At 32.0% G+C, this 27,487-nt stretch overlaps 1 protein-coding gene across 2 annotated transcripts; it reads left to right on the plus strand.

Moving 5' to 3' along the window:
- Positions 1–10,016: 10,016 nt before the first annotated feature.
- On the plus strand, positions 10,017–26,764 carry LOC148614439 (neuromedin-U receptor 2-like). Of its 2 annotated transcripts, XM_088588522.1 has the most exons (6): positions 10,017–10,242; positions 10,880–11,015; positions 12,247–13,213; positions 18,086–18,616; positions 23,188–23,313; positions 25,605–26,764. In XM_088588522.1, exons 3-6 carry the CDS (start codon positions 12,946–12,948, stop codon positions 26,024–26,026), a joined length of 1,347 nt encoding a protein of 448 aa, XP_088444648.1. In that variant the 5' UTR covers positions 10,017–10,242; positions 10,880–11,015; positions 12,247–12,945; the 3' UTR covers positions 26,027–26,764. The 2 variants fall into 2 exon arrangements, with proteins under 2 accessions (XP_088444648.1, XP_088444649.1); XM_088588523.1 differs by lacking the exon at positions 10,017–10,242 and having other exon boundaries at positions 10,813–11,015.
- The last annotated feature ends 723 nt before the right edge of the window (positions 26,765–27,487 follow it).

Here is a 27,487-nt window from a genome sequence, read left to right on the forward strand (position 1 = left end):
ATCACGTTTTGTTAATTTTACCGCAAATTACTCAACATTAGACTATAGTTGGACTTAAACGTTAAGGAAAAATGATTATGTAGGAGACATAGATTTTCATTGAGCTGACATTTGTATTTTTTTTCATTATTCTACAATTCCTTAGAGTACTATCAATTTGCATTTGATTTGTTTTGATTTCTTGAAATGAACCGAAACTGTAACATTTTAGACAAAAGTATGATTTACACTCGTGAGTGGTATCATGTTTTTTTTTGCATTTTAAGGCGCAAAACGATCCTGTGAAAGTTGACTGTTTGATTGTATTTAGTATAATAATCATACTGGACTGCAGTCCCTTTGTCATTTGACGACAAATGAACCTTCGAATATTAGTGTCTCTCAAAATGTATACCAGATAGAAAATGTCCTTGTTAATAATGTACAAAGTCAATCTTCAAAGGGAAGTATGCCACTCACTGAAAAGGAATTTCCGTCACTAAATCACCATTTAGTACGACTTACACACTTACATATAACGATACAGGTACACACTACTTTATTGCCTTAATATATCTACAATGAATACACGTTGTTGTGGGTTAGAGCTTAAGAACGACCAGCCGAAGACGAACCACTTCTCAGACAGCATTCCTACGTTGTGCCAACGTTGGTTCAACGGAGTCATTTACGTTGGGCCAACGTAGGGTACCCAATGTTGGCCCAACGTTGTAAGTGCAAAGAGAGCCAACGTCGGCCCAACGGAGGCAAACAATAGTTGGGCCAACGTTGGCCCAATGTAATGCCAACATTGACCAACGAATCCCCAATGTTGACTCAACATAAGATTTTAGTTTTTTAAAACATGTGTGTTACCAAAGTCGTTCCGACGTTGGTTCGATGTTGGTTCAGTGTTGGCTCACTGTTGGACAAATGTAGAATAATGCAAATCATGTAATCATGGCTTTGATTTAAGAATCAAAATTTAACGATAATCTCACGCAGAATTCGCTTCTAAAACATGTTTTAAAGAGAAACATAAAACGAAAGAGTTGTTCAAATATAGTTGGGCCAACGTTGGACCAATATTGTTCCAACGTAGAACCTTTTTATGATATGAAAGTATTTAAAATTTCAAAATGTCGTGTTTAACCATTTGGTTGTCAAGTAAAAACCATTTTGGTTAAAATGAATCAAGAAGAAATATTTCCATAACTAGGGACTACTACATTGGGCCAACGTTTGGCCAACGTTGTCTTACCAACGCCAACTAAAGCCAATAATCTAACCATCACCCAACGTTGGCCCAGCGGAGGCATGCAGTCTGGGTTATTACTAGTATGTGTTAACGCTGATGACACCTTAAAAGACCACATACGTAACTGTGACACATCCGAACACAAGTTTGATATTATAGTTATAAGACCAACAAGACATAAGACATTATGTTGTTTTATTATACTTAACCAGGTCTCATTAGGATAATGTAACTAATGAGAGATAAAAACGTTGACTGTAGACGGTCATTTATCTTATATCATGATTAGGACTTATGGACTAGACAAAGTTGACGTTCACTGATATTAATCTAAGCCTGGGAAGGCCGTGGTACCATCAGAGGAGTTTTCGGCTAACATCACTTGTCTTCCCATAAAAACATTACAGAGTAAAATAATCTGTTTAAGCACATATAACGGTTTTTACCACAGATCAAACCATTTGGTTTTCCTTAATGGGCCAATTACAGTTTCCCTTACGTTTGATAAACCAAGTCGACGCGTAAGTAATTTCTACATTAGGTAATATAAACTTCTGAACCCTTAGTAAGAGTCAATGTCTTGTATGCAAATGGGTATTTATTATTACCATGTAGTGCCTACCATCACATAGTAGCAAAAGCAAAGCATTAAACCTCGTTCTGGATTTTCAGTTAGTAAAAATATAGGTAATGAAAATGAGAATGCGAAGATTAGCACTATTCCGACAGATGTGTACACGTATAGGGAGCACTCCTGAGACATCTTTGTTTTGTTTTTCGTTTGTTTTTGTTGCACTTATAGTAAAACGACTCTTTAAAATTATGGGGTTTTTTTCAAAATGAATGGTGCAAGTCTAGTTAATTCACGATGTTATTGCATCGTCGAAAATTTCCCTTTGTTTAGAGGAAAAATATGAAAATTATATACATGTATATTCTCAATATAAATTCTGCAGGCGAGTGCCAACGAGAAGACATTTGTCTGCAAACAATTCCCTAAGTAATAGAATGTTTTGACGAACACAGAATTCTGATTCAGATAAGAAAAACTCAGTTACATTGTTCTCTTTAAACTGTAAATTGCTTTTATGTCCTTTTTTCAAATACACACTTAGCGCTTCACGAAGTGGTTAATTACCTTCTTTTTGTCGATTGTAGAGAATTTGAGCTCCAATACATGATTGACAGGTTATTTAGAGTACTCTCGAATACCTTTATAATTCACCTAAGTTGTATGTACGGGCAATCCATTTTGGTGAGAAACTGTTGAAGTTCTTTTTTAGGCTATCAAAATAAGCTTTAGATAATAATCATTAAGATACCATAACATAACAGGTGATGTAAGACATGAAAATGTCTATGTCAGTTTAAATTACTAGAGGCATATTCTAGAAGGTCTTTCTCCTACAACATCATCAACTAATATTGATACATAATTTCAAATTACCATTTTAACAAGTGTACGTGTACTTAAAATGATCATAAAGAAACTATTCGGTGGGTTTTAAACCTACATACAAATTCTCTTTGAAACTAAGTTAAGAAAATTCCCAGACGATGAACTATTTTTGAAAGTAATATTTTCCCGCTATTCTCAGTAGTATCTCACATTATAGTTATAGCGAAATGACAATTATCTATATATATAATTGTTATGACATTCGATTATCCTGTTTTGGTAATTTCTCTGAAAGGGATAGAATCGTGATTAGTCTGTATCTGATACTTAATAAGGATTTTTTTTAACATTGTTATTTTTACAAGACAACAAGACAAGACAAGACAACTTTATTGATAACCTCAGACAAAATAGGTGTACAAGAGGACACTATCATATCATACAAATCACACAACAATACATACAATAATAACAAAATATAAAAATAATACACAACACAGCATCAAGTATCTAACGGATGAAAGGTTGGTTTTCATAGCAATTTAGCAAGATTTCTAATAAATGATGCCAAATTAACTTACAGTTCTTTATGACAAAAAAGAAGCCTTTTTAATTTATAGATCTCCGGATTTATAGTATAATATTATGGTAAATATTTATTTCGAATTTCTTTGATCTTTACATGCTTACACAGAAAGAAATAATGGAATTCATGTCCGATTCCCTGCCCACAAAGATGACATATTCTTTGACCTTTTGATATCTTAGACCATCTACCTGTTTCAAATGGTATTTTTAAATTGGAGCATCTCAGTTTGGCGATTTGGTGCCTTTTCACCTACTCTAATTTTTAACAAGTATGATTCTAACTTAAATTCTTTTTTTGAATTCAAAATAAAATTCGCCTCTTGAAGAGTTATTAGCATTTGAGAACCATAATTGAATGAACTGATCTTTTAACTGTCGTTCAACAATGGTTTTCAGTACATTTCTGTCCATAGTTTTTTTTATCATTCCAAATAAAAGTAAGTCCTTCATCGTTTAGGACGGACTTAGCAAATGATATCCACTTAAAATTATTCGGATTTCTGGGATGCAGAGCAAACATTACCTTATACATGATAGATGATAATTTATTATTGTCAGTCAGTAAATTATTCCAATATAAAATAAGTCTGCTTTCAATTATTATTTCCATAGGAAATCTGCCTAGTTCACCATAGATTATGTAATTTTGGGTGCTATTCTTCACCTTTAACAAAACTGAAGGTGTAATTTCTTAAGACTATCTGTATTTTCAAAACTCCATATTTCTGAACCATATATCAAAATCGGAATAACTAATGAATCAAAAAGTTTCAACTGTAAATCAATGGAATAACAAGTTTTATTAAGCCAGAATAAAATATAACACTAATTAGACTCCGGGATTAAATACCTGATATGAATGATTACTTTAAATGTACTGTTTAATACTCGAGTACATGTACAATATTTTTTGTAACTATTTACTACATTTTTTTGTAAATCTACCTTTTAGAGAATTATAAAATTGTATTTATCAGAACAATGATTAGTAGATACTATTACGACTAAGTGGAAATTATAATCGAGATGCATATAATGGATTTATGATGATGAATTAAGCTGAAGAAACTAATTGTGCTGGTTCTAAACTGGTTCTTATAACGGGAACTTAGAGACCCATTAGTATCACATACGTCAGTAAGGCAGTTAAAAGTGAAACTATTACACGTATCAGTAAACTCTATTTCTTCCATACAGGTAGTTTAAAATCAGAACCGGATTTTATGCTTTCTTGAATTTAAAACAACTTTGCTGTCATTACGAACCTGATTTTATGCTTTCTTGAATTTAAAACAATTTTGCTTACATTACGAACTTTTGTTCCGACAAGACTTTAAGCAAATTCATTGTGAAATCATATCTCTTTTCAATTCAGTATCCATTGGTATTGTACAATGTCCTGGTGTACATGTAGATATGACACCTATCATTGCATTAACATTCGCTACTTTCCACATTAAAAAAGTCGAATATAAACATGCAATGATAACGAAACAAACGCACAGACAACATTTGAAAAAAAAAATCAAAGGTGTTCCGAAAAACTGTGAACTCTCTTACCATTGAATTTATCAACATAAAAAAACTAATTTAACATAGTCTGGTGTACAAGTTCAAATAGACCTGGCAAGGCAAAAACTCATAACTATTCAAGGAATCCTTTTTATTGAATAATATAACGATAATAGATTTGGTATGTCAGAGACAACAACCCAAACGGGACAAAAAAATGTTAGCTCAAAAACAAAAACAAAGAAAAATATCCACAATTTTGTGAAAGTTACTTGACAAGCGGTGGAGTTATAATTTAGATTACATAGCTAAAACTGTAAACATCAGTGACGAATAAGTTCATGTAATACAATATCTGCCGCTATTTTGAATTTTGCTGCAGATGTACTTATTAGATGAATTAAAATGGGTTAGCCGCACTGTTAGAATTGAAATGGAAAACATGATCTTACATTCAATTACAATATGCCTGAAAATATATTCGTCGTACATCTGTCATTTTATCCAATGATGAACATTTTATAATTATCTTTTCAGTTATTTCAAAATATCATATTTGTGCGGAAATCTGTCGCATGGTTTACCAAATAAATGCTTATTTTATTAATCTTATTTGTTAAGTACTTCTCCGTCTAAGAATCAGCCAAAATGTGTATAAGGTGTGGCACATGAAGAAAAAATACAGAGATTTTTTGCATTATCCAACTATTTATACCTCATAACCTCAAGAAATTACCGTCAAAGAGATTGTAAAGTTCGCCTTTTTAAGATATTAATAGGTCAAATTTCGTTGAAATGCACTATGGAAAAATGGCAGGACAATTTTCCCGAACTTTTTCCTCATATAAACAGTCAAAATATATCTACGTCACCAATGCTTCATGATAAAAATAGCTTTATAGTTCTGGATGTATTTGAATACGTTTGAGGCAAACAACACCAAATTGAGAAAAATGGTGTACCACTCATTGCCTGATTCTTACACAGAATGGTACTTAAATGTTTACAATTTTCTTACTCTGAATGAACAAATTAACTAAGAGGAAGCCAAGGGCAAAATCGTTTCAACAATTTTGCCTGAATTTTACGACCGATTACGTAGTAGGCTTTATGAACAAGACCTAGATTTTATTCATTCGAGAAAAACAATTTAATGTATATTTTGCACTTTGACAACATTTATTTGCAGTACAGAAAGCTTAATGAGACTTATGGTCTGATAGAAGGTTGCCAGAATGCGCTAGTTAATGTATATGTACACATTCAAATAATTTTTTGTTTAAATACAAATTCTACATGTCAGGGGTCAGCAAAACTCCAGATGGGTCAATTAAATCTTCAAAAGAACTTATATAAGTGACCATTGGTTTTAACTTTTTTGGTAATCTTATATGAAAGATGTCACTGTCATTTGTTTAGTTTCTAATGGGTTACTGAGTTAGGTTAGGTTTCTAAGTCCGATATATAACTGTTCAAACGTAATTTCATCACCTTTTCATTTTGTCCACGATGCACGTGTAAGATGAGATTCCAAATGTGGCAAAATGAATTTGACGCAATGGTACAAATTTAATACATGCACCCGAAACTTTTTCGTGAAGAAGATTATTCTACGACCCAAATAGTATGAAGCTAAATAATTGAAAAAAAACATGTTGGAATTATAACTTGTTTTTGGTTTATGCGCTGTACATTTTACAAATGATACAGTAGAGCATTGAAAGTCGGAGAAGACCCTTGCTCCTCCAGTCCACTCTTTTTCCCATACAGGATTTGATGGTGGGTTTATTCCAAATTGTACCTCTGAACTTATTATGACATGTACATTTAATGAGATACTTAAAAAGATGGAAACTTTACGGAATTACATGTATATGTACAGTTGCGATCACTTCCAGCCACTATCAAGACACATGACAGATTATGACAGAACTTGTCCTAAGCCCTGACAGATCCTGACAATGTATGTCGCGGTTCAGGACAGTTTCTGACATTTCAGAACTGTTATATGACAGAAAACCCTTAAGTTTGGAGAAAGGTTAGACGTGATGATTGAAGTCCTAAACGTTTATGACAAAAACAGTTTAAGGCAACATTCATTACATATTAATCCATGTTCTTATGCGTACTTACTGAATGGCAATTTCTCCCTTTATGTCTGGTAGTTATTTGAAGTACATGGAAATTGTATACGCTCTTTATGACTTAGACTTCTAATCTTTGTTTTCCACGCCCATTCAGACAAAGAAGTGGACAATCAATTAGACGATACTGGTCTGACTGAATTAAGTAAATAAAATAACTGTAAACGTATCAAGAAAAGTGATAAAATACTAATATTTGTTGTACTGTTATCGTCATACAGGAACTTTACTGAGACCAATAGCGTTAATTAGCTAATTATGATTACATCAGTTATCGGTCTTCTGTTTTGAAGGCCGAAGTAAATCATCGACCAGGGGCGAAACGTTCAATTATTTCACACGAATAATGCCAGATGTGGACTATCTGATATGATGAATTAGCACAATTAGTATGAATTCGATTCATGTTCTGGACATGTTGTGTCTGTTGTAGTCCTTTCCTGATACAAGGCATCAAGCTTATAAAGCAATAATCCTGTGGCTGTTTGACAAGATATTTTGTTATTTTATGCCATCTTAACTAATGACAAGCCTCTACACATTCTTACATTTCAAGAGAGGGATGCATGTATACTACTAACCATAGTTGTTGTTACATGTATATATGATTTTAATATTTTAATTGAACAATAGCGTGGCATTTTATTTAATCGAATTGTACAATTCGAGATTGGAGCATTTGTTGTGCTAGTGTCATACTCGTATGTACATTGACCATAAAACATGTATATAAATTTCGATAATTGATGGTAAATTTGTTTAAAAATTTGTACATTCATGTTTTAGTATATATGAGTAAAATGCGTTAAATTGTATAAATATTATCTGAGAAGGATGGGACGGGTGGACGTGTCTGTAAGACAGTAACCTCTTTAGTATAATAGTCTCAAGATAATATACTAGTAAACAAAATAATCAAATAAGGTAATATGAACTTGTACTGTATACGAATTATTCTTTAAACTTTTAATAACAAGTTAAGTACATCATTTTAATATATATTGGAATTGAAATGGAACGACGTTAAAATATATATGATCACTCAAAACACCATTAGAAACTTTCAAGGCATCAAAGGTTTGTTACCAAGTGAGGGAGAACGGTAAAAAACAAATCCTCAAGTTTCTAAAAGAGTGTAGTCTCCTTTAAATCTACATAAAGGCCAAAATATCAGATGGAGAAAAAAAACAACTTATTAAGTGGTTGTGCAAAAAGGTAAGTTCGAAAGTGAACGTCGGTTTTTGAATATGTTTACATTCTAATGTGTTTATGGTACATGTACAATATAAAATATCAGATGTAGTATGTTTGCAAATGACAGTCAACCACCAAATAATAAGTTACGAAAACGTATTCTCTACATGATATAATGCCTTGATATGAAAACACTTATACCATACTGTCTGTAAACGGTATTTTGTATTATGAAATTATTGAACCGATTAAGGGTTGCAATACAATGTATAATGCACATTTTCAAGCATGTTACTACACGCTTACTATTGCCAAATAAAATGAGCGCATCTTAATGTACACGAAATAGCCTCTTCATGACTCCCCATTATTGTAGAGCAATGTTGCAATTGAGTGTTTCAATCGACACCCTTCTCTGTTACCAAAACATAATCAAATAAAGAGATTTATATAAAAAAGAGCTTTGAAAGAGTGAAAAATGAAGCTCATACTACTTTAACTAACACGCTTGTTAAGGTACATTTTATATAGAATGAAAAGATGCTTAATTTAGCAAATAAGAAAAAAGTCTTCGATCTCGAGGTGCGCTTTGAAGGCATGAAAGCAGACGGAAGAGTACCGGCTCGTCATCTGTGTCAATTATTATAATTAGTGCGGTTGTTTGTTGTTGTTGCTGGCTGGTTCTATTATAAAGATTTCTTGTTTTCTCGGAGATCGCTATAATTATGCTACATTGAGATAAACATTATACAATTTAATTTACTTCTACAATGGCTTCGATGCACATCTTACAGTTGTTTATATCGACCTCTCTTTAATTGTATAACCAAATGAAACAAGTTTACGATGGAACTTATATTAACAGAATATATTGTTTTACAAGCTTGGCGAAGTGTTGACATTACAAAAATATTATTGAGTTATTGTATAGAAAATTGTCTTTGAGTAGCCCTGTCTATCCTTGATTAGGTTATGTAGTTTGCAGGAAATTCGATTTCAAGCCATACTAATGGCATGCTTTAGAGAAATGATGTGACCTTGTGTTATTTGATTACTTAATTCTATTTTTAAATGTGATTTTGCGTGGTAAAGGTCGCCGATACCATCTTTCTGAATGTGTACTTGTTAAGTAAATGAAGTGTTTCAGATTAACTTGATAACATAGGTCACAATGGTACAACGTCACGAGCTAGAAACAGTCTTGTTCCCAGTTTTATTGGTACAGGTGGAAACATGATATTTTTATTTTATTTTATTTTACTTTATTATTTTTTTATTTTATTATTATTATTATTATTATTATTATTATTATTATTTGGTGAAAAATCAAAATCCCTTGCATTTAAGTATTTCTAAAATTTAAGGGGTCGCCCTTTCACCAAATGAATATTTCAACAAATAAGCATAATAAAGATGTAGCAAATAAAACGTACACTTTGTACTATTTCCGAGACACTAATAACGTAAAACTGTGCAGATATTTTATATACGACATTAATCTATGTAGATGTACAGTCTATCTTAAAATCTAATATGTTCTTCAAATAAAAAAGGACATAATACTATCTTCAAAAGACAAACTTATATTTACAATAAAACATATGCAACGCCTATTAATGGAAACTTGTCTGTATGTTGCATTGAGAATACATGTACATGTAACTTGTAGCTCCATTTTCGTGCAATTCTTTTTTTTTATTTTTGTATCGCATGAAATGTGACTGTACATTTACACACAGCTTTTATACTCATGAAATACTAACAGCATATAAAACTGTATCGCCCACCACAAAACACACAATAAATGATTGAAAGCTTCGCCGTGGCCAAACGTATTTTTTTCTACATTTACAAATGTCTAATGTCATCCGTGACGATGGATTAAGTTACATGTATTGTCGCGAGTTTCTTAATCTCCCAAGCTAAATCTGTCCGCATCCTCAGTCATGCAGTTAGGTTGTTTCTTAATCGGTGGTATTATGATGTGTATAGTATTGTGACATTAACAAGTATTGTTTTTAGTAAGAAATCTATGATTAGGATTGTTTGAAGGGATGTACACTGTGTGTACATTTACATGTAGTGCCGGATTATAATATCTATATGGCACACATACGTGATTTTCATGTACATAGTTTACCAAGGAAAATGTGCACGTAATTATAATTGTAAGTTGAATTATGTGAGGTAATTATGCATATAATTGTACAAGTCAAGTAAATTGTCGTGTTATGAAAAGTGATAGTTTTGTTATAATTTCTTTTTTCATTATAAAGAGTAGTACAATTTGTGTTAAATTCGTGTAATGTCATATTTTACTACTTTAGACATGTTTATATATTTTCATGTTCGATTGTTCGGAAATATCGAATTAATATTTCTCAGATCAGTTTGTAAAGTAGTAAAGGAAACTTCAAGTTGTGTAATAAGTATGTGTGAAGTTCGAATTTTACTTGAAGTAAATTTGATGTATTACCCAAATCAGGTTTCAGGTCATAATCAGGTTGACCAGTGACAAATCGTCATTTTATCAGCATGACCTCACCAATAAAAGACTCAAGGCTAAATTATTAGTTGTCCTTATAAACAGTGAAGGCATACAAAAACCAATAAGTATATATAAGGCTAAGCACCTGACATGCAAGGTTGCATGAAACATGCAATATAATGAAATGGTGACATAATTACAATTTATGAGACAGTTTTGTGATTTTTTCATCACCTTTTTATGTAAAAGGTGTGCATTGTACCTGTATATGCTAGGTGATAATACAATGCACACTAGATATTTACATGCTTTTATAGTAATTATTGATGGGGTAAAGAACAGTCCACTGAGTGGAAATGTGTCGACAGGGAACATAAAAGTCTCTAAATGCTGAAGACTATACTTTTCTTTTAATGCATCACTCATGTATGGAAAAATTGGCGCCGTGTAAAGGTAAGCTTTTAAATGCATATATTTAATGCAACAAAACGAATATCAATCCGTGGCCCACAAAAATTAAATTATGTTGAAAATAGCAACGGATAATGATGGAAATCTATAAAATAGATAGAATAATCAATTGGTTGGTGTGAATATCCAAAATATAGTCATTCGTGCTAAGAACACATTAAGATTTAACTCCTGCGCGGAGCAAGTTCCACACACTCATTACATGTAGGCGTTCTTCGGCACTCGTGACCATGTTTTTTGGTTATTCTCTCTTTCCAATTAATTATCCTACTATTGTCCATCATCTCATAGACCATTTTTAGTAATTTGACTATGACGTCATCAACCTAATTTATTTATTTACTTGTCGAATTGGATACTAAAATTAAATTATAATATGAATGATTTGTTATATTTTTTCGATCTATTTGAAATAACCTCAATGCACGTGATTGAGGTTATTTCTTCATAGACCAAAAAAATATAACTGTCATTCCTTAATTGTATATGCTATACTTTTTATTCAAATATTCAATTTTCTAGAGTTTATATACGTATATATGTCCTTACAAAAATACTGCTCTTAATGCGAATTCGATTTTCAAAGTACAAATTTCCTGTGGCTAAATGTAATATTGTGACAACAGCGACCACAAATTTATTTATTTTACATTAAGACGATAATTCATTCTGAAATTAGGACAAGAATGTCCACAATGATAACTTTGGTTCTAAACTTCTATTGTCAAATAGCAATTACAAAAACCATCGTTATCACTTGCGGTGTTTGTCTAAGTTGCGATTTGATCTCGTTTCCCGTGCCTTTTAAAGTTAAATTAATAAACATGTTTCGTTTTGAAATGCTAATGGAATGTTTCGATACTCTTAAGTATCTTTCTTTATTTAGATATTTTGTCCCGGTCGTATTTCGTCACAATGACATTTCAATCGATCGATCAGAATTGAAAGAAAATGATGGTATAAAAGTGATTAGAATTTTTTTCTAGAGTCAGACTGTGACTAAATATTACTGATTAAGAAATAGCAATTCGTTTTTAATATGGATAGAAATTTTGTTGAAATCAAATTCTTAACTAACAAGTACGCGATGTATATATAATATCAAGGAGAAATTGTTTGTATATTAAACATTGTGACAACTGTTACTTCGATAAGCTTTGCCAGAAACTGATCATATTAATGTATTACTTCTATGTTATTGTTTCAACATCAGATATTCAACGTCAACTTTAACTACTTCTACCGACGAGACAAACCTCCACCTAAACACGGATTTTCAAGTTATTGCTTTACAATGAAAACATAGGCAAGACGTGCCACTCAACTGATGAGAAGCTTAGTTATGAGTTATTGTCTTAGCATTTCTTGTGTTGACAACTTTCCGATGTAACGATTATAATCAAAAGCTTGTTACAATATTTTAAAGTTTAAAACTGGAATAACCGTGCGAGCGCATGCCGGTGAATATTTTCGCGTAATTTGTATCAAAGTATTGCGTGGTGATTAGCAGAAATAATTATGAGTTACAAAAATAATTATAACTCCTGCACGTAAAATGAACATGATATTTCGAAAATGGAAGCTATAAAATGTCATACAAGGTTTAATATCGGAGGAAATACTGTCAATAAAATAGATTCAGTCTTTCGTATCGAATTCAGTGAACTTCGAAAAATGAAAAAAAGCCCTGGATATTAGTTTTACAGTTTAAGTGAATAATTTAATAAACTTTCTACTCAATTAGCGATACTCCTATGAGATAATTACCACAAAATACAGGTGGATTTGGATAATTAGACAATGAAGTTTTCAACACTGGATTTAACTTTGAACAGAAGTTAGACGTCTAAAGATTGGAACTTTAACACTTAAATATAATCGAAAATATATATAATATTTGAAATATTCCAACATGGAGCTCTTAGGGAACAGCAGCGAAGCTATGAACTTCACCAACTCTACTTCCATAGAGGATTTACTTGTGTCTAAGCTTGGTCCTCGGCGCCATGATTTACCGGTGGTTGTTATATTGTTATTTATGTATTGTTTAATCTTTATTTCTGGTATTGTTGGAAACGTTTGCACATGTATAGTGATTGTCAAAAACAGCTACATGCAGACGACGACCAATTACTATCTGTTTAGCCTTGCCATATCCGATATGTTAACTCTGTGTTTCGGTAAGTACTTTATGTAGTCTCATATTCTTTAATATTTTGCTTTTTGCTCCTTTTTTTTTTATCCAAAATGCTATTATTCAGAGAGAAATGGACCAAATTCCAGAACATACTAACAATGTCTTTGAAAAAATGTTTGTGACTGCGAAAGTAGCATGTCAAATTAAAATTTACAAACGGATTGACGATCAAGACAATGTGTGGCTGTCGCCGTGTTTATATATATTATTTTCATGTGCATGTATATGCAGGACCTAAGATAGAGAGAGAAATAAGCAAACACATCTTGTTTTTTCTTGCCTTTTCCTTTGGTTTATGACAGGAAAAAGTTTTTTGTACATTGTAATAAATTACATAGACAAATATGTCAATATTGTTATTTTTCCACAAAAAAAAAAACCAAAACAAAAAAATAAAAAAATATTACGGTAACTTCTCCTAGTCACTAATATCTATGTTGGGCCCTGATGTACATGTATGTATAATGTAGAATAAGTACAAATGTTGATTGATATCCGGATGATATACACGGTACAGATATGTTTAAAAAGTATTTTTGTATAATATTTGCAACACACATATAAGCATTACAGAATTACAGAAACAACAAAAGACATTTGATCGCATCACCATAACACCCAAGGGCATGGTGGAGTAATCGTAGATTAACTGTTATATGTACAATGTACATGATCATTTGTAAATTATTTTTGTTCGGACGTTTCCTTATTAATCTGAAATAATATTTATCTTTAGTTGGTATGTCCTATTTGAGCTTGTTAGATTTGCGCATTACAGTCCGTTTTGAAAACTAGTTTATCTGAACTCTTAATTCTTGACATACGTAAAGAAAAAACTTTGGAATCCGTACTTTCATAAAGTGATTACCTGTCTAAACAAGCAAGCCAAGCCGTGTAGTGCATTTCAGAAAAGCAAACACCTGATCAAATTAAGTAAAATGTTTGTTTTGAAAATGTTCGATTTCGCGAACGAAGTTTCGAAGTATATGTCTACAAGTTCAGTTATACTCATGTACCATTCAAAATAAAAAATAATCTTCCAAAAGTGCTTATGTATCATATCCTAGCATTAAGTTTGGTTTCATATATTAAATTAAGACGTTATAATTCAATTATACAAGTCATTGCAGAGGTTCGACATTTGCAATAAAACCTTCATAATATTTGTGTCTGGCAAGCATTAACCTGCTGTACTATTACAATTTCTCTATATATAATATGGTGATTTGCATGTTTGGCTGATTAACCTGTAACACCTGGTCCGCATCAGGTTGATAATAAATATAAACACGATTGCAGCTTTGGAATACTGATAGGGTCAATTAACCTCTTGTACCTAACCAATCGGTTAAAATAGATTTTCTTGTGATTGTTTGAAATACGCAAAATGAGATCTGTGTATGATTGACCGAAAAGTAAAGTAAATAACAGAAAAAACCTAAATGAACTTACGAAAAGAAAACAATCGATGAAAATAGAGCCCGAAGTAGGAATGAAATAAGCAGCCACGAACATTTTAAGTAAAGAGCATGAAAATGAATCGGAACATGGACGATGTGCACTAAAAGGGTAAATGTCTGATTAATTATTATTTATCCCACTGCAATGTCTTTCATTTGAAGAATCGTCAGGGTTATGCTTCAATTTTTTTTATCAATAGTACTAATGTACAAGAAGTATTCACATGTAAAACTGCATGACGTTGTCGACTCGTGTTGCTTACATGTACATGTACATACAGTGTTGATCTGTTTTGATAACGTGACATCTTCGCCGTGAAAATATATCGGTTTATAATTAATGACATTGTAACAACAAACATTTGCTCTAGGGATAAAACACGCATGCTTAAATTTAAGATGTGATTACGACGACATGTACATGTACATAGGGAATACGTTAAACTGTTAAAACAAAATACTCGGCAGAGTTTAAATCTGAAGTATAAACATAAATGGGTTTGTTGGACTGGAATAGTTTTTAAATAGGATTAAAGTTGGTAACTTTCCGTCTACACATTCCACCGTCATGTACATATATTTCGGAAAAAAATGTCTTACAGGAAATCAAAATGAAGCATTCAAAGCAATCGATGAAATTAGAGACGTTAGTTTTATACCAAAGTCCAATATAACAAGATTTTGATATCAGCACCCATTGACTTGTGTGTAATTAAGTACAATTTGTCTTGTTTCTAAATACTGAGGTCCTGACCGAAGAGAATGTACTTGTAGGAATAAACCATCTACAGTGTACACGTAGGAATAAACCATCTACAATGTACACGTAGGAATAAACCATCTACAATGTACACGTAGGAATAAACCTTCTAAGTGTACACGTAGGAATAAACCATCTACAATGTACATTTAGGAATAAACCTTCTACAGTGTACACGTAGGAATAAACCGCCTACAGTGTACACGTAGGAATAAACCATCTAGTGTAAACCTTCTAATGTACACGTCGGTTAATAACACAAATACTGACACTTAAACCACTGTTTCAGTTCAGTTCTATATCAATTTGTTACTGCAGTATTATTAATTTAAAAATGTACATACTCAGGGCATTGGATGTACGGGAAAACATTAAAGTAAGATAATATCAAACAGTAAACCTATTCTATCCATTAATGTGTTTACGTTTTCAGCAACTTCTGTTAATGTTTTATACATATAAATTTGTTTAATTTGAAGTTACAATGAATGATTCTAACTTTTTATTTGCAACATTATTTTTTGTCCATTCTGCCTGATTTATATGTGGAATTTTACCTACAACATTAATATTATGTTTTTAATTTTATAAAATCCCATTAAACAAATTAAATCGTGCATTTAGCCATGATTTTAAGATGGTGTATTAAATGCAAGTCTTCATTAAGGCATATATTTACATTTTATATATAGTAACTAATATTTAAATTAATAATAAACTCAAAATTATATTCAGCAGTATGCTACATCTTTTATCGGATGAAGTGAAGTTCGTTTGCATGGTTAAGTGTTTTTATTGCACTATTTGTTGCGTACAAAATATTATGGTTTTAGTTTTATTCGTTCATTGATGGTTTCAAATCAGTTCTTATAGAAAATAAGCTTGGTACTTGGTGTCAAGGTTACTTAACTCCTGGTAATAGTTTCTTTCACAAACATCCCTTATACAAAGTACATGCAGTACATGATTGCTTAAAATTCACACGTATCCATAAACAGTAGGGCAGTAGTATATAAAGCGCATACCTAGAAGCCCGTTCAAAAGGACTTGGCCCTATTTTCCCGGTATTTTGTTCATTGAAACGTACTAACAAGTGCATAATATTATTATGCATTTAAATACGACATAACTAATCGATTATCGAAAGTAAGAAATGGCATTTTAATAATAACATTTTGTATCAAAAAAATTCAAAATATGAACAAAAATATTCCCGTGTCAGATTCGAACCCCAAACCTATGCATTTAAATTAATGCAAAGTACTATAGTCAAACCAGTTGGGCTATGGACGCTACATGATGAGTTTCGTTGTAATAAGCTACACTGTACATACCGTTTACTGTATTTGTGTCTTATATACAGATATGCATATCGAAAATTGACAACCAAAGAAAAATATAAATATACGACATGAGATAAATATGAATTATTGAACCAATCTGCGCTTACATTATTCTGTAATTAATGAAATCAACCATCTTGTACGTAACACAACAATAACAGTACCAATTATAACATAGACATTATTTAAATGGCACCACGACCGTTATTGCTAGCTAGTTATTTGATTATTCGAATGATACAAAAACAACAACGGTATGAAGAGGCTGCTGGCATTGTCATAAAATTGTACTTTATGGGTACATAAAGCTGGCCAATAGATCCCATTGTGTCTCTTTTATAGCCAATCTAAGGACATTATACACCGATGTGGATTACAGAAAGCCAATGCTAACATTTATCAACTTCTATAGTACAGTTTTCCGTCCCCGGTGGATGATATTACTCTAAATGTCGAAGTTATTAAGTTTGCGTAGCATATTTTGACATTATGATTTTCCTTCGAAAACATAACTCAAATACTGAAACAGATTTGTGGCAATAAGTTCGTTCTGAATGATTGATATGAGTTTTATACTAATGAATATCAAACACTGCCCCTCAATATTACACCATATATCACGTGTTATCTCATCTAAGATTTAGAATCAATGCAACAGTAGAAATTAATTACAGTTTTCACGACTTGTCGGGAAATTGCTTCTTAAGACACCAATTTGGTCAATAAGTGTCCAACACTTATCGAGTTTTTCTAGATGGGACAATTGACACAGAAACAAATCTTTGATTAGTTAAACAATGCTCTGACGAGATGCTTTCAAGAGGTGGCTTTAAATGATTCATTTGGTAATGAAACCTTATGGAGTTGTACTTGGGGATAGTTTGTACTTGTACTAGCAATATGTCACATTTGAATTGGGAGACCAAGGCCAAAGGGAAAGGTCGGTTATAGAACCAGTGCATATACTGTTTAAAGATGACCAAAGTATTTGGCAATGAATGCATGCATTTAAATGTATGTTTAATATAACAATCAGTTCAAAGTTTTGAAAATTTTAAACAGACAAAAACGATTTCAGAAGCATACTCTAGTTATTTGGTGACGGACCTAAAATCTAGCTAAATGGACAATCATACTGATATAATTGTCGTCTCGTATACTAGTAGCAATCATTTTAAAAATAATTGAACATTGATACGTTCCATTAATATACAATAGTACTTCAACAATTTTACAACAATTAATACACATATGCAATTTGCATTGCAATAATATCATAATTTATTTTTCAGGTCTTCCACCAGAAGCATATAGCGTGTTGGAATCGTATCCATGGCGATTCGGGGAAGCATTTTGTTTGTTTAAAAGCTGTTTGTTCGAGATGACCTCATACGTCTCAGTAATGACTATTACTGCCTTCTCAATAGAAAGATATATTGCTATCTGCTATCCATTAAAAGCACATAAATTTGCAGATTTAAAACGTTCTATTAAGATAATTATTGGAATATGGATTTTAGCATTTTGCTTTGCTTTGCCATACCCAATTCATACAAGAACATTTTATTATGTTCAAGACTCCACAGGATCACCTATACCAGACTCTCTTCAATGCAACATTCCTATAGAATGGGTTGATAGAATGAAAGTTGTTTTTGAAATTTCAACTATATTGTTCTTCGTGTTTCCAATGACTGTCATTACTGTATTATATGTTCTGATTGCCCTGGCTCTGAGGAAGACGGCCCTCAAGAGATCATACTCAGAGGAATCGAGGGGATATTCCTCGTGTAATTCCATGAAGACTGTCTTGAGGATGTTAGGTAATTATTGTGGATTTTTTTATTTGATTTATCATACCGAATGACTATACCTCCCTGAAAAAAAGTTATACAAAGGTTTAGGGAAAGATCATTATGCACAGGTGTTGTACACAATTCATAAAGAAATCAGATTGGACATTTGCATCAACTGCTGGCGCTGTATCGATATTATTTCTACAGCTAAGCGCAACTAGTAAAGCGCGGTATTATTAACAATTTATGACATACCATTACATTTGTATACCGCTGGTAAATGCACCTTTGTATCAAAGAAATATTTGAAAAGAAAGATCCAGATCTAGGCTGTAACGTAACACACAAAAGTTGTTTTTTATAACTTCAAAACAAAAGTTTTTTTTTATAACTTCAGAACAAAAGTTTTTTTTCATTTCATGGGGTAAAATTCTTTAACAGCTCGCGACCTTTTTTTCTTCAAAGTTCTAAGCGAAAGGCCGCCTCTCTTTCAAACCTTATGAAGTATTCTGTTTCTAATGTCCTTATGTCAAGCTCATTCATATGCACTTTTTAGCTCATATTATGTAATTCAGTGACACTATTCAAGTTAAATGATCGGCATAATTGAGACGACGTGGTATTGTTAAAATCGCTGCACTGCGGTTTATAGAATGTGTTATTCATGCTTTACTGAAAGATACAATTAAAGGATGATTGTCTATTTCTCGTTTCTTCAAAATGCTTGTCTATTGCTACTGCAATATAATGAGTGTTGTTCACAACAAATCATACATATGGACTCCATAAGTTGTAAGGATGGAAAGTGACGAGGCCAAAGCAATTATTTATTGGAATGCCGGGAAGCAATTGACATTTACTCTCGTTGCACCGGAAGTGCCGTTTATTTTAATGAAACAGTCTCAGGGTTGTTACACAACTAGATCGAAACAAAATTCCAAATGTGTTAAGGTCACTGTACCGAATATTAAAAATCTATTGAAAGTAAAATCGTTCATGATCAGTTAACCAACCGATCTATATAAAGGCATGCAAATATTTTTTTTTTTGCGAAACTGTCCCAAATATTCTCCATTCTAAGGGGAGTATACTACATGTATTAAAACCACGAATTATAAAACTGAAATTGTTATTTGTTGTTTTATGACCTTATTGTTGACACCCAACACCTATATATACGTGTTAAAACAATTGGAGGTATATCCTAAAAGTTACTATCGCCTCTCACTTGAACTTAATACCCCATAAGATAATAAAATCATTTGAACGAAAAGAAGAGTTAAAAGTGCAATAAATCCCATCAATATATGATGCAATCTGAAATCAATTTTCTTGTGTGCAGCATCTAATAAAAGAAGCCATTTCCTATAATTTGATGTCAAAGTCGTTTTGCTCTTTGATAATATTACCGATATAAAATCAGCAATTCCGTGCAGGTTTCAAACTTCTATGTTATCATACAAGGCTTCAATTCATGAGAAATTGACGACAATAAGCCTAAATAGATACCAATAATTCTGTAACGTTGATATGCGTTTATATGCAGAGGTTGATAGTAATAGAAATACTTGACTCCTGAATGATACCAGACTGATTAAAAAGCTTTATTATGAATACGAATTGACATTCACGTTAAACCTGGAAATAAACGGAAATGTCTTTGATCAAAGATATCGGGATACTGATGATCGTGCAAGTCGTATTTAATGGCTTATGCAGAATTTCCAAAAAATGGGGAAGTAGGGCGCTGGTTGGTTTTATAGTGGAAACACTTAAGTGATTATCACTGCATTTCTATATAATCAATTTGAATTCGAAGAATATCTTTATATTCTAAATTTCTCCGAAACTAAGAAATTTCGCAGATTCAAAATTACAAAACATTTTTTACCTATCGAAACAGGTAGATGGCAAGGTATAGAAAGAGAAAACAGACACTGTGTATTATGCAATAACCAGGAACTAGGTGATGAATATCATTATATTCTCGAATGTTCCTGTTTCTTAGCGAAACGCACACAAATTTTACCAAGATATCTAAATCATTTCAATAGATACAAGTTTTCGAACTAAAAAGCCGTATCTACTTTTTAAACTTTGTATTTTGATAACAGATAAAAAATCCCGCATTGGTTCTCCTGGCTAAGCATCCACCCCTTCTGTCTGTTTTCTTGTCTTTTTTATGCAAATATTATGTGCATACTTTTCATCTTTGTGTGTGAGTGTGTGCCTATTTTTCTTATGTTTTATATTGTATTCGTTTATGTTCTCATCAATACCATTTGATTTATGAGGATATAAGGATATCGAACAACCATTTTCGAACATAAAGAAGATTGGAGGTGCTGATACACATATGTGTCCAGGATTATTCAATGAGAAAATTTGCTTATGGCTACATGTTCGTTGTTGATGATGTAAATTTGTCTAAAACTTTCTGGAGTACATTTTTTTTACCAATTTAATCCTATAAAACATTTCTTGTATCAAATACAAAAATACCAATTATACTTCTTGTATGGACTTACTATTTTATATTAATTTAAAATGAAATTGGAAGTCGTAGCAAGACGTACCTAATAAAATCGATTACAGGATAAACAGAGTATATTTCGGAAATGTTCGTAAAGTTGTACTGCAAGCAGCATCTTTTTCTCCTAATGTAATATAAAACACCGTATTGTGAATTTCAGACAAATTATTATCTCACGGGAATCATTGTCTACAATAACGTGAAGGTATAAAAACGTTACCAGACCATTTCAGCATTTAAAAGTCTCGCTGTTTTCATCGTTCACTATGAAAACAATGCCTCTGAAGGGTGATATAATAAGTTGATACAGTCGACAATTCGGTCAAAAGGAAAATGAATGCCAGACATTCGTGCAATCAAACACAAATGAATATTCTTTTTTTTACGTTCTAACTTGTTATAAACAATATAAAAAGATAAAGCATTTACCAGTTACTGTAGTTGTAGTTATAAGGTGGTTGACCCATTAATATTTTCCCTCATTGGTTCCCTCATTTTTGTAAGTTATGCGTATATAATTACATTTACCGAGAATTTCATTTAAATACACTAACCTCATTGGATAATCGGCTTTACATGTGATGTTTTATAACTCGATGAACCACATCTTCCAACTATATGTAATGGACTCAATAAAAATGCTTATTATTGCATATACTTGGTTTTCACGTTTTGCACAATCGATTTGTTTTAAGTTTGAATAAACGTTATCAAAGTTAGATATGTTGCATTCATCGTCTTAACGTGTTAATCTGAATTTAAACTATTTGTGTTAGAACAGTAAAGTCATTCCTTTGGTAACATAGTAATTGAATTTGGAATAATGTATTTAGCATTCTTTAGAAAAATTGCATCATGATTCCCAAGTGAAAAGTTTTCAGAAATTTGAGACAAATATCAATTCTTAGGAGACCTTATTAGCGTGATACCGACGTTACATCACTTTACGATGCTATGTGTCAAATTATTATGCAAGAAAAACAGCTTATCATTCAAATTATATTACTTTTAAGTACAAATGTAATGTGCTTTTTCAGTATATACAAGTAAATTTCAATATTGTTATTATTTTGCACACAAGTATAAGCTTTAATTACTAATGAAAAATCAAATATATATTCTTCTAGCACAATACAATTTTTAAGTACAAAAACTATGTACATCTATGTTTGTTGATTTTACTACATACTGTATACACTTCCACAAACGGAGCGAATATTAAATTTGGTCCAATCATTGTTCCAGTTTTGGAAAGCTTGCGAATGATTTTAGATGATAACAGAATTTCCCAATATCATGTATAAAATGCAACTGTTTTACATTTGGATAAGCTCTTTGTTGAAAAAGGATATTGAAACATTGAAATTCTCCACATCCCACAGAAGGCAGGGGTTAGATGTATGCTCCAATTCAGAGCAATTTTGAGTCATGTTGAAAAAAAACTTTTGATTCTTTTTCTCACATCGAGTTCGTTTTCCGAATAGCCGATGACCCACAATAAACAGCTGATCATGAACTTGACGTATCAATGTAGCGTGATACGTCACAACCAGTGACCTAAATTGTAGATCGCTCAAAAAAAGTCTCCGAATAAACACACTTCGTGAAATAATCAATCAACAATTCTTCTCGTTAATGATAATTTAATGCACCCTACCGGTGCACCTGGTCCATGCTCCCAGTTTTTAGTGGAGTCCGAGCTGCTCATTTCTTTTGTGACTTTGTATGTATGATTTTAGTTACTTTATGTTCTTTGTTGTGTATGTCTGTTTTCCCTGTCTGGTCTTTGTCCCTGGATTACATTCTTTTGATTACCGCTATAACCTAGGTTCCCTTGATTACTCTTTAAAATTTAAAATTTTCAAACACGTGAATAAACGGAAAGATTTAACAGTTCACAGACACTTTAAAAGCGTTGTTGCACGTGTTCTGTTTCAACAGTGGGTGAGACAACAAGTAAACCTTGAACAGCTATTATAGGATTTTCTTGTCTCTGAACCCAACCACGCTAGTAAATCAAAAATACACTATTTAATGCAATAATAACATATTTACATCATTCCAGTTGCCGTAGTCGTTGCCTTCTTTGTCTGCTGGGCTCCATTCCATGCTCAAAGATTACTTACCCTCTATATTAAAGATTGGAGTCATCTGCTGACCAAAATACAACAGTATCTGTTTTATATATCAGGTAAGCAACATTAATATTAATACATCAATATTCATTCGACTAAAATAAATAAAAACGAAAGAAAAGAAAGGAGAAAGCACAAGAGTTAGTAGAAATAACTATAGGTATACATACTATAATCTGCACTTCTATCTTACTTCAAAACAATTGGATAATTAATTGGAAAAATATCATTACGAGTGCCGAAGAACGGCTAGATTTAACGGGTGAAACTTGTTCCGTGCACGCATTGAATCTTCAAGCGTTTTTGACACGAGTGATCATATTTTGTTATTCACGATAACCAATTGATTATCGTATTTGTTATATAGATTTTCTTTATAATTTATCGATATTTTCAACATGAATGTCAATAAAAATTCTTTGATCAGTGGAATGATATCCAAGTTTTGACATTTTGGCGAAAGTAAAGCCAGTGAGTGAAATTACTGAATTTATGTCACAGTGTGAATTATCAAAATTTATTACAGTGGAAACATTCGATAAAACACTACTGCATCTAAATAATACAACAAAGATAATCAATTCTTAAATACTGAAATTCAGACCATCATAAGTTTAAATGTCTTTTTTTTTCAATATCAAATACATGAATAGTTTTTATAAACGTCACATAGTAGTTTTATAGGTACCTATTGTGTTTATTTGTAAGATATACATGTACATTTTAACATTTTCAATAATACTATGATATATGGAACGATATATTTTGATGTTATCTTAATATGCGGCAGGTTTAACCTGTATAAGGACGACGTTGAATATGTAAATATATTTAAGTGTAAGTGTTTGTAAGAATCAGACAAAACTGAAAACATCAGAAACATGCATGTCAAAACTCTACCAATATGACAATGTGATATCACTCAAAGACCATTCTTTTATCTCTGCATCACTGGCTTTACCCTTGAAATGTTCAGGTTCAGAGCATTTCAGTGAAATTATAACTCAATTTACCGACATGATATGGAAAATATTGCCTTTTTTCCTTGATTCGAATGGTGCAAAAAGTCAAATTACACTATCAAAATGATGGTTTTTTTATCATACCATGTTTCACCCACTGCCTGATATTTAAAGAGTCTGGCACTTAAAAATCATCTTGTTTCTATTTTCTTCTCCTCTTGACGCTTTTTTTGTCATCCTGACTTATCTTGTCACTTATTGCCGCTTATTAATATATCTTATAGGTAAGTAGAGCGACAGGCATTAGAAGTACTTGTGTCCGTACTCCGGACTTTCTGGCCTAGTACTCTTAGGAAGTACAATACAGTTAGGTCATTTCTGAAAATTTAGTCTCATTTTGTTGAAATAAAGATGTTTTCAGGCAGTCCGCACAGCAATGTCTAGTGTTTTGTCATAAAAAGTGCTTATTTTTGAAATCCTTGGTGTGTGGAGGATCAAGTCATTTATAAATAATTAAGTGATTACTGTTATAAATCCAGTAGCCATGCTAACATACTGAGATTTAGTACAAATCTGGGGTGCCTTTTCAAAACTAACAGCCAAATACTATGTTTTATAAAATATTTGGCACTTAAACACTACCACAGGATGAAAGCATGCATGGAGTAGGTGGAAAAGAGTAAAAATAATAAGACCCTTTTCGATTCATTCTCTCACAATTTTAGTTCCAAAAGTTCCAAAAGTTCGTGCGAAATAAGGTATTTTGAAAATCAGCCATCTAATGCTTAGGAGAGCACCTAATACGGCAGGGAACCGAAACGTTCCGGATACCATTCTTCATTTAAATTACACCAGATTACCATCACATATATTACCTCTGTCTATGTATAAATGCTTAACAACATTTAAACAATATATCCATCAAATTTCAACTTTTAATTTTAAGTTTTACAAAATTTGACGGGGGTAACTTGGTGTGCGAAACAGTGCGACTTAATGAAAACTGTAAAGTGTACCCTTATAGCATGTTGGGAAAGAATAAAAGTATCTGAATTTGAATAATTATTGAAAACCATATAGTAAATGCTTTTTAGTAAGGAAGATGCGTTATTACCGAACTTTGTACGGGAAGCTTTGAAAGACGTGACTTCCAGTCAGACTGAAATCAGATTATCACTGCTTCCAAACTACGACTTTTTCGCACTAAATTTTACCGTAATAAATGCCGTCTTTGAAAATTCAATATTTTCACGTGGTCGTTATTTTGTTCTGTTTTTCACTGCGATCGATTTTTTTTTCTAAATATATAGTTTTTATCATGATATCATTACAGTAACTCTTCATAAGTATTTTAATGTAGTCAATTTGACCATTTACCTTTTCAGGTGTTTTGTTTTTTGTGAGTTCAACAGTCAATCCTATTCTTTACAATCTAATGTCGATACGCTACAGACAAGCGTTCAAGGAAACAATGTGTTGTTGTTTACTGGAACAGCCAACAAGTAGACGTAGTACAATGGAGTATACATACATTAAATCAAGAAACAGGAGTCGTAGTACAGATCTACCTTCTTACTTTAAAAATGGCACTATCCGAAGGTCAGACGATCGCAGTATGGACATTCATTTGCTACAAAAGACACTGAATAATTTGAATAAAAACGGAAGCGAAACTGGTTCCGACTGCCCTACATGTAAATACGGGTCCAGTAAAGATTTACAAGGATCCAGAGATTCTTTAATATTGAAGAAAATGTATTTAGCTGACAATGCAATGAAGTTTAGTCGGATAGGAACTCATGTATAGTGCTTATATGTCATTAAAAGTATTCACAAGTACATCAGAATATTTTCATTGAAAGACGTATAAACTTATGATTTTTAAGATCATAACCAGCATGTCAGCATTGAATTTACTATATACATTAAAAACGAGACCTATGAGAAAGACTGTGTTAGTGTATATAGTTTGAGCAATTATAAATCTGGAACAATTCCACATACTCGTAAGCTTTTCCAAGATATTCAAAAAAGTGTATCCGTGTGCATTGGATCATTACAGTTTGATGTTTCAAAATAAAATAGTTACTTATAACTCGTGTCTACCTTTACCAGCAAAGTGATGAACGAGTACAGACAATTACTGCATCAACATTAACGCTGATACATTTATGTAATACATACAAAAATATACTATTTGTTGTTGTTCAACTTTGATACGAAAGGGCTTGTGAACCCATCAGCTTGACACGTTTATCGACAAATATATATATAAAATATACAGATTACAACCGAAATAGAAAAATATACAACTTAATTCAAATATAACGGAAAAACTGATACAAAATGGTGGGAGATGGGACGACACCATTGAAATAGATCGTTGCAAAACAAATTATCAATAATATCCACATTAGCCTTCCCGAAGAAGTTAACGACATAACGACAACCATTCAGTGCTAAGTAAAGCTACCATCGTAATATATAAATCATTCGAAGTATACCAATTGTTCAATTAGGACTTTGGTTTTAGATATAAAAAATATTCAGCTGTTCATTAAAAATTTTGTTTTTGTTCCAACACGTCTTTTAATCTTTTAAGTTTTACAAAAAAACACCTTATTTCATTTTGTACAATTCATTAAAAACATAGTGACCGTGTTGATCATTTATGATTAAAAGTCATGTTGCTGATATCCGGGCTAAACATTTTAACATCCGTCCATAAGTTCAAGGTAATTAGTTTATGAATATGTTGATTAGCAAGTATAACGCTTGTTGATGATTATAGAATGAATTTAATCATTGATTTGATTCGTTATGCAAAAAATGTGCACAATGCATATTTGTGCCAAATGGGATTATATCATGGTAAAATATCACCCTCGTTGTTGCATATAATTTGCAGAAATTCATTTTGAAATAACTTGACACGACATTTCGCACAATATTTGTGTTGAATGTACAATAACAAGAAATCAAAGGAACTAAGATTTGTGTGGTAGTCAAAAGAATACATTCCAATGATAAAGAATTGACAGGAGAAATTAGATGCACGCATCAAATACAATGAAATAGAAACAAAAAAAAAAAAAAAAAAACGTGAAAAGAAACAAAAAGTGAATGAGCAACCTGGACTCCAATAAAACTGGGAGACACGTGAAGGATAGTAAAACATTGCTTATAATCATGTTTACATTATCAACAGCAAACTAAATAGACTAATGTTCCTAGAAAATTTATTTCTTTTACTTTGTATCTTATCTCT

Source organism: Perna viridis, chromosome 6, assembly GCF_037379345.1.
Source record: "Perna viridis isolate PV_CMFRI_1.1 ecotype Kerala chromosome 6, ASM3737934v1, whole genome shotgun sequence".
Classification (NCBI taxonomy): Eukaryota; Metazoa; Mollusca; class Bivalvia; order Mytilida; family Mytilidae; genus Perna; species Perna viridis.

Excerpts from the sequence above, each read along its gene's own strand:
- LOC148614439 (XM_088588522.1), top strand. The coding sequence starts at position 12,946 with ATGGAGCTCTTAGGGAACAGCAGCGAAGCTATGAACTTCACCAACTCT. Across the intron at positions 13,214-18,085 it reads TATGTTAACTCTGTGTTTCG|GTCTTCCACCAGAAGCATAT; the intron begins GTAAGTACTTTA and ends TTTATTTTTCAG. Across the intron at positions 23,314-25,604 it reads GTATCTGTTTTATATATCAG|GTGTTTTGTTTTTTGTGAGT; the intron begins GTAAGCAACATT and ends TTACCTTTTCAG.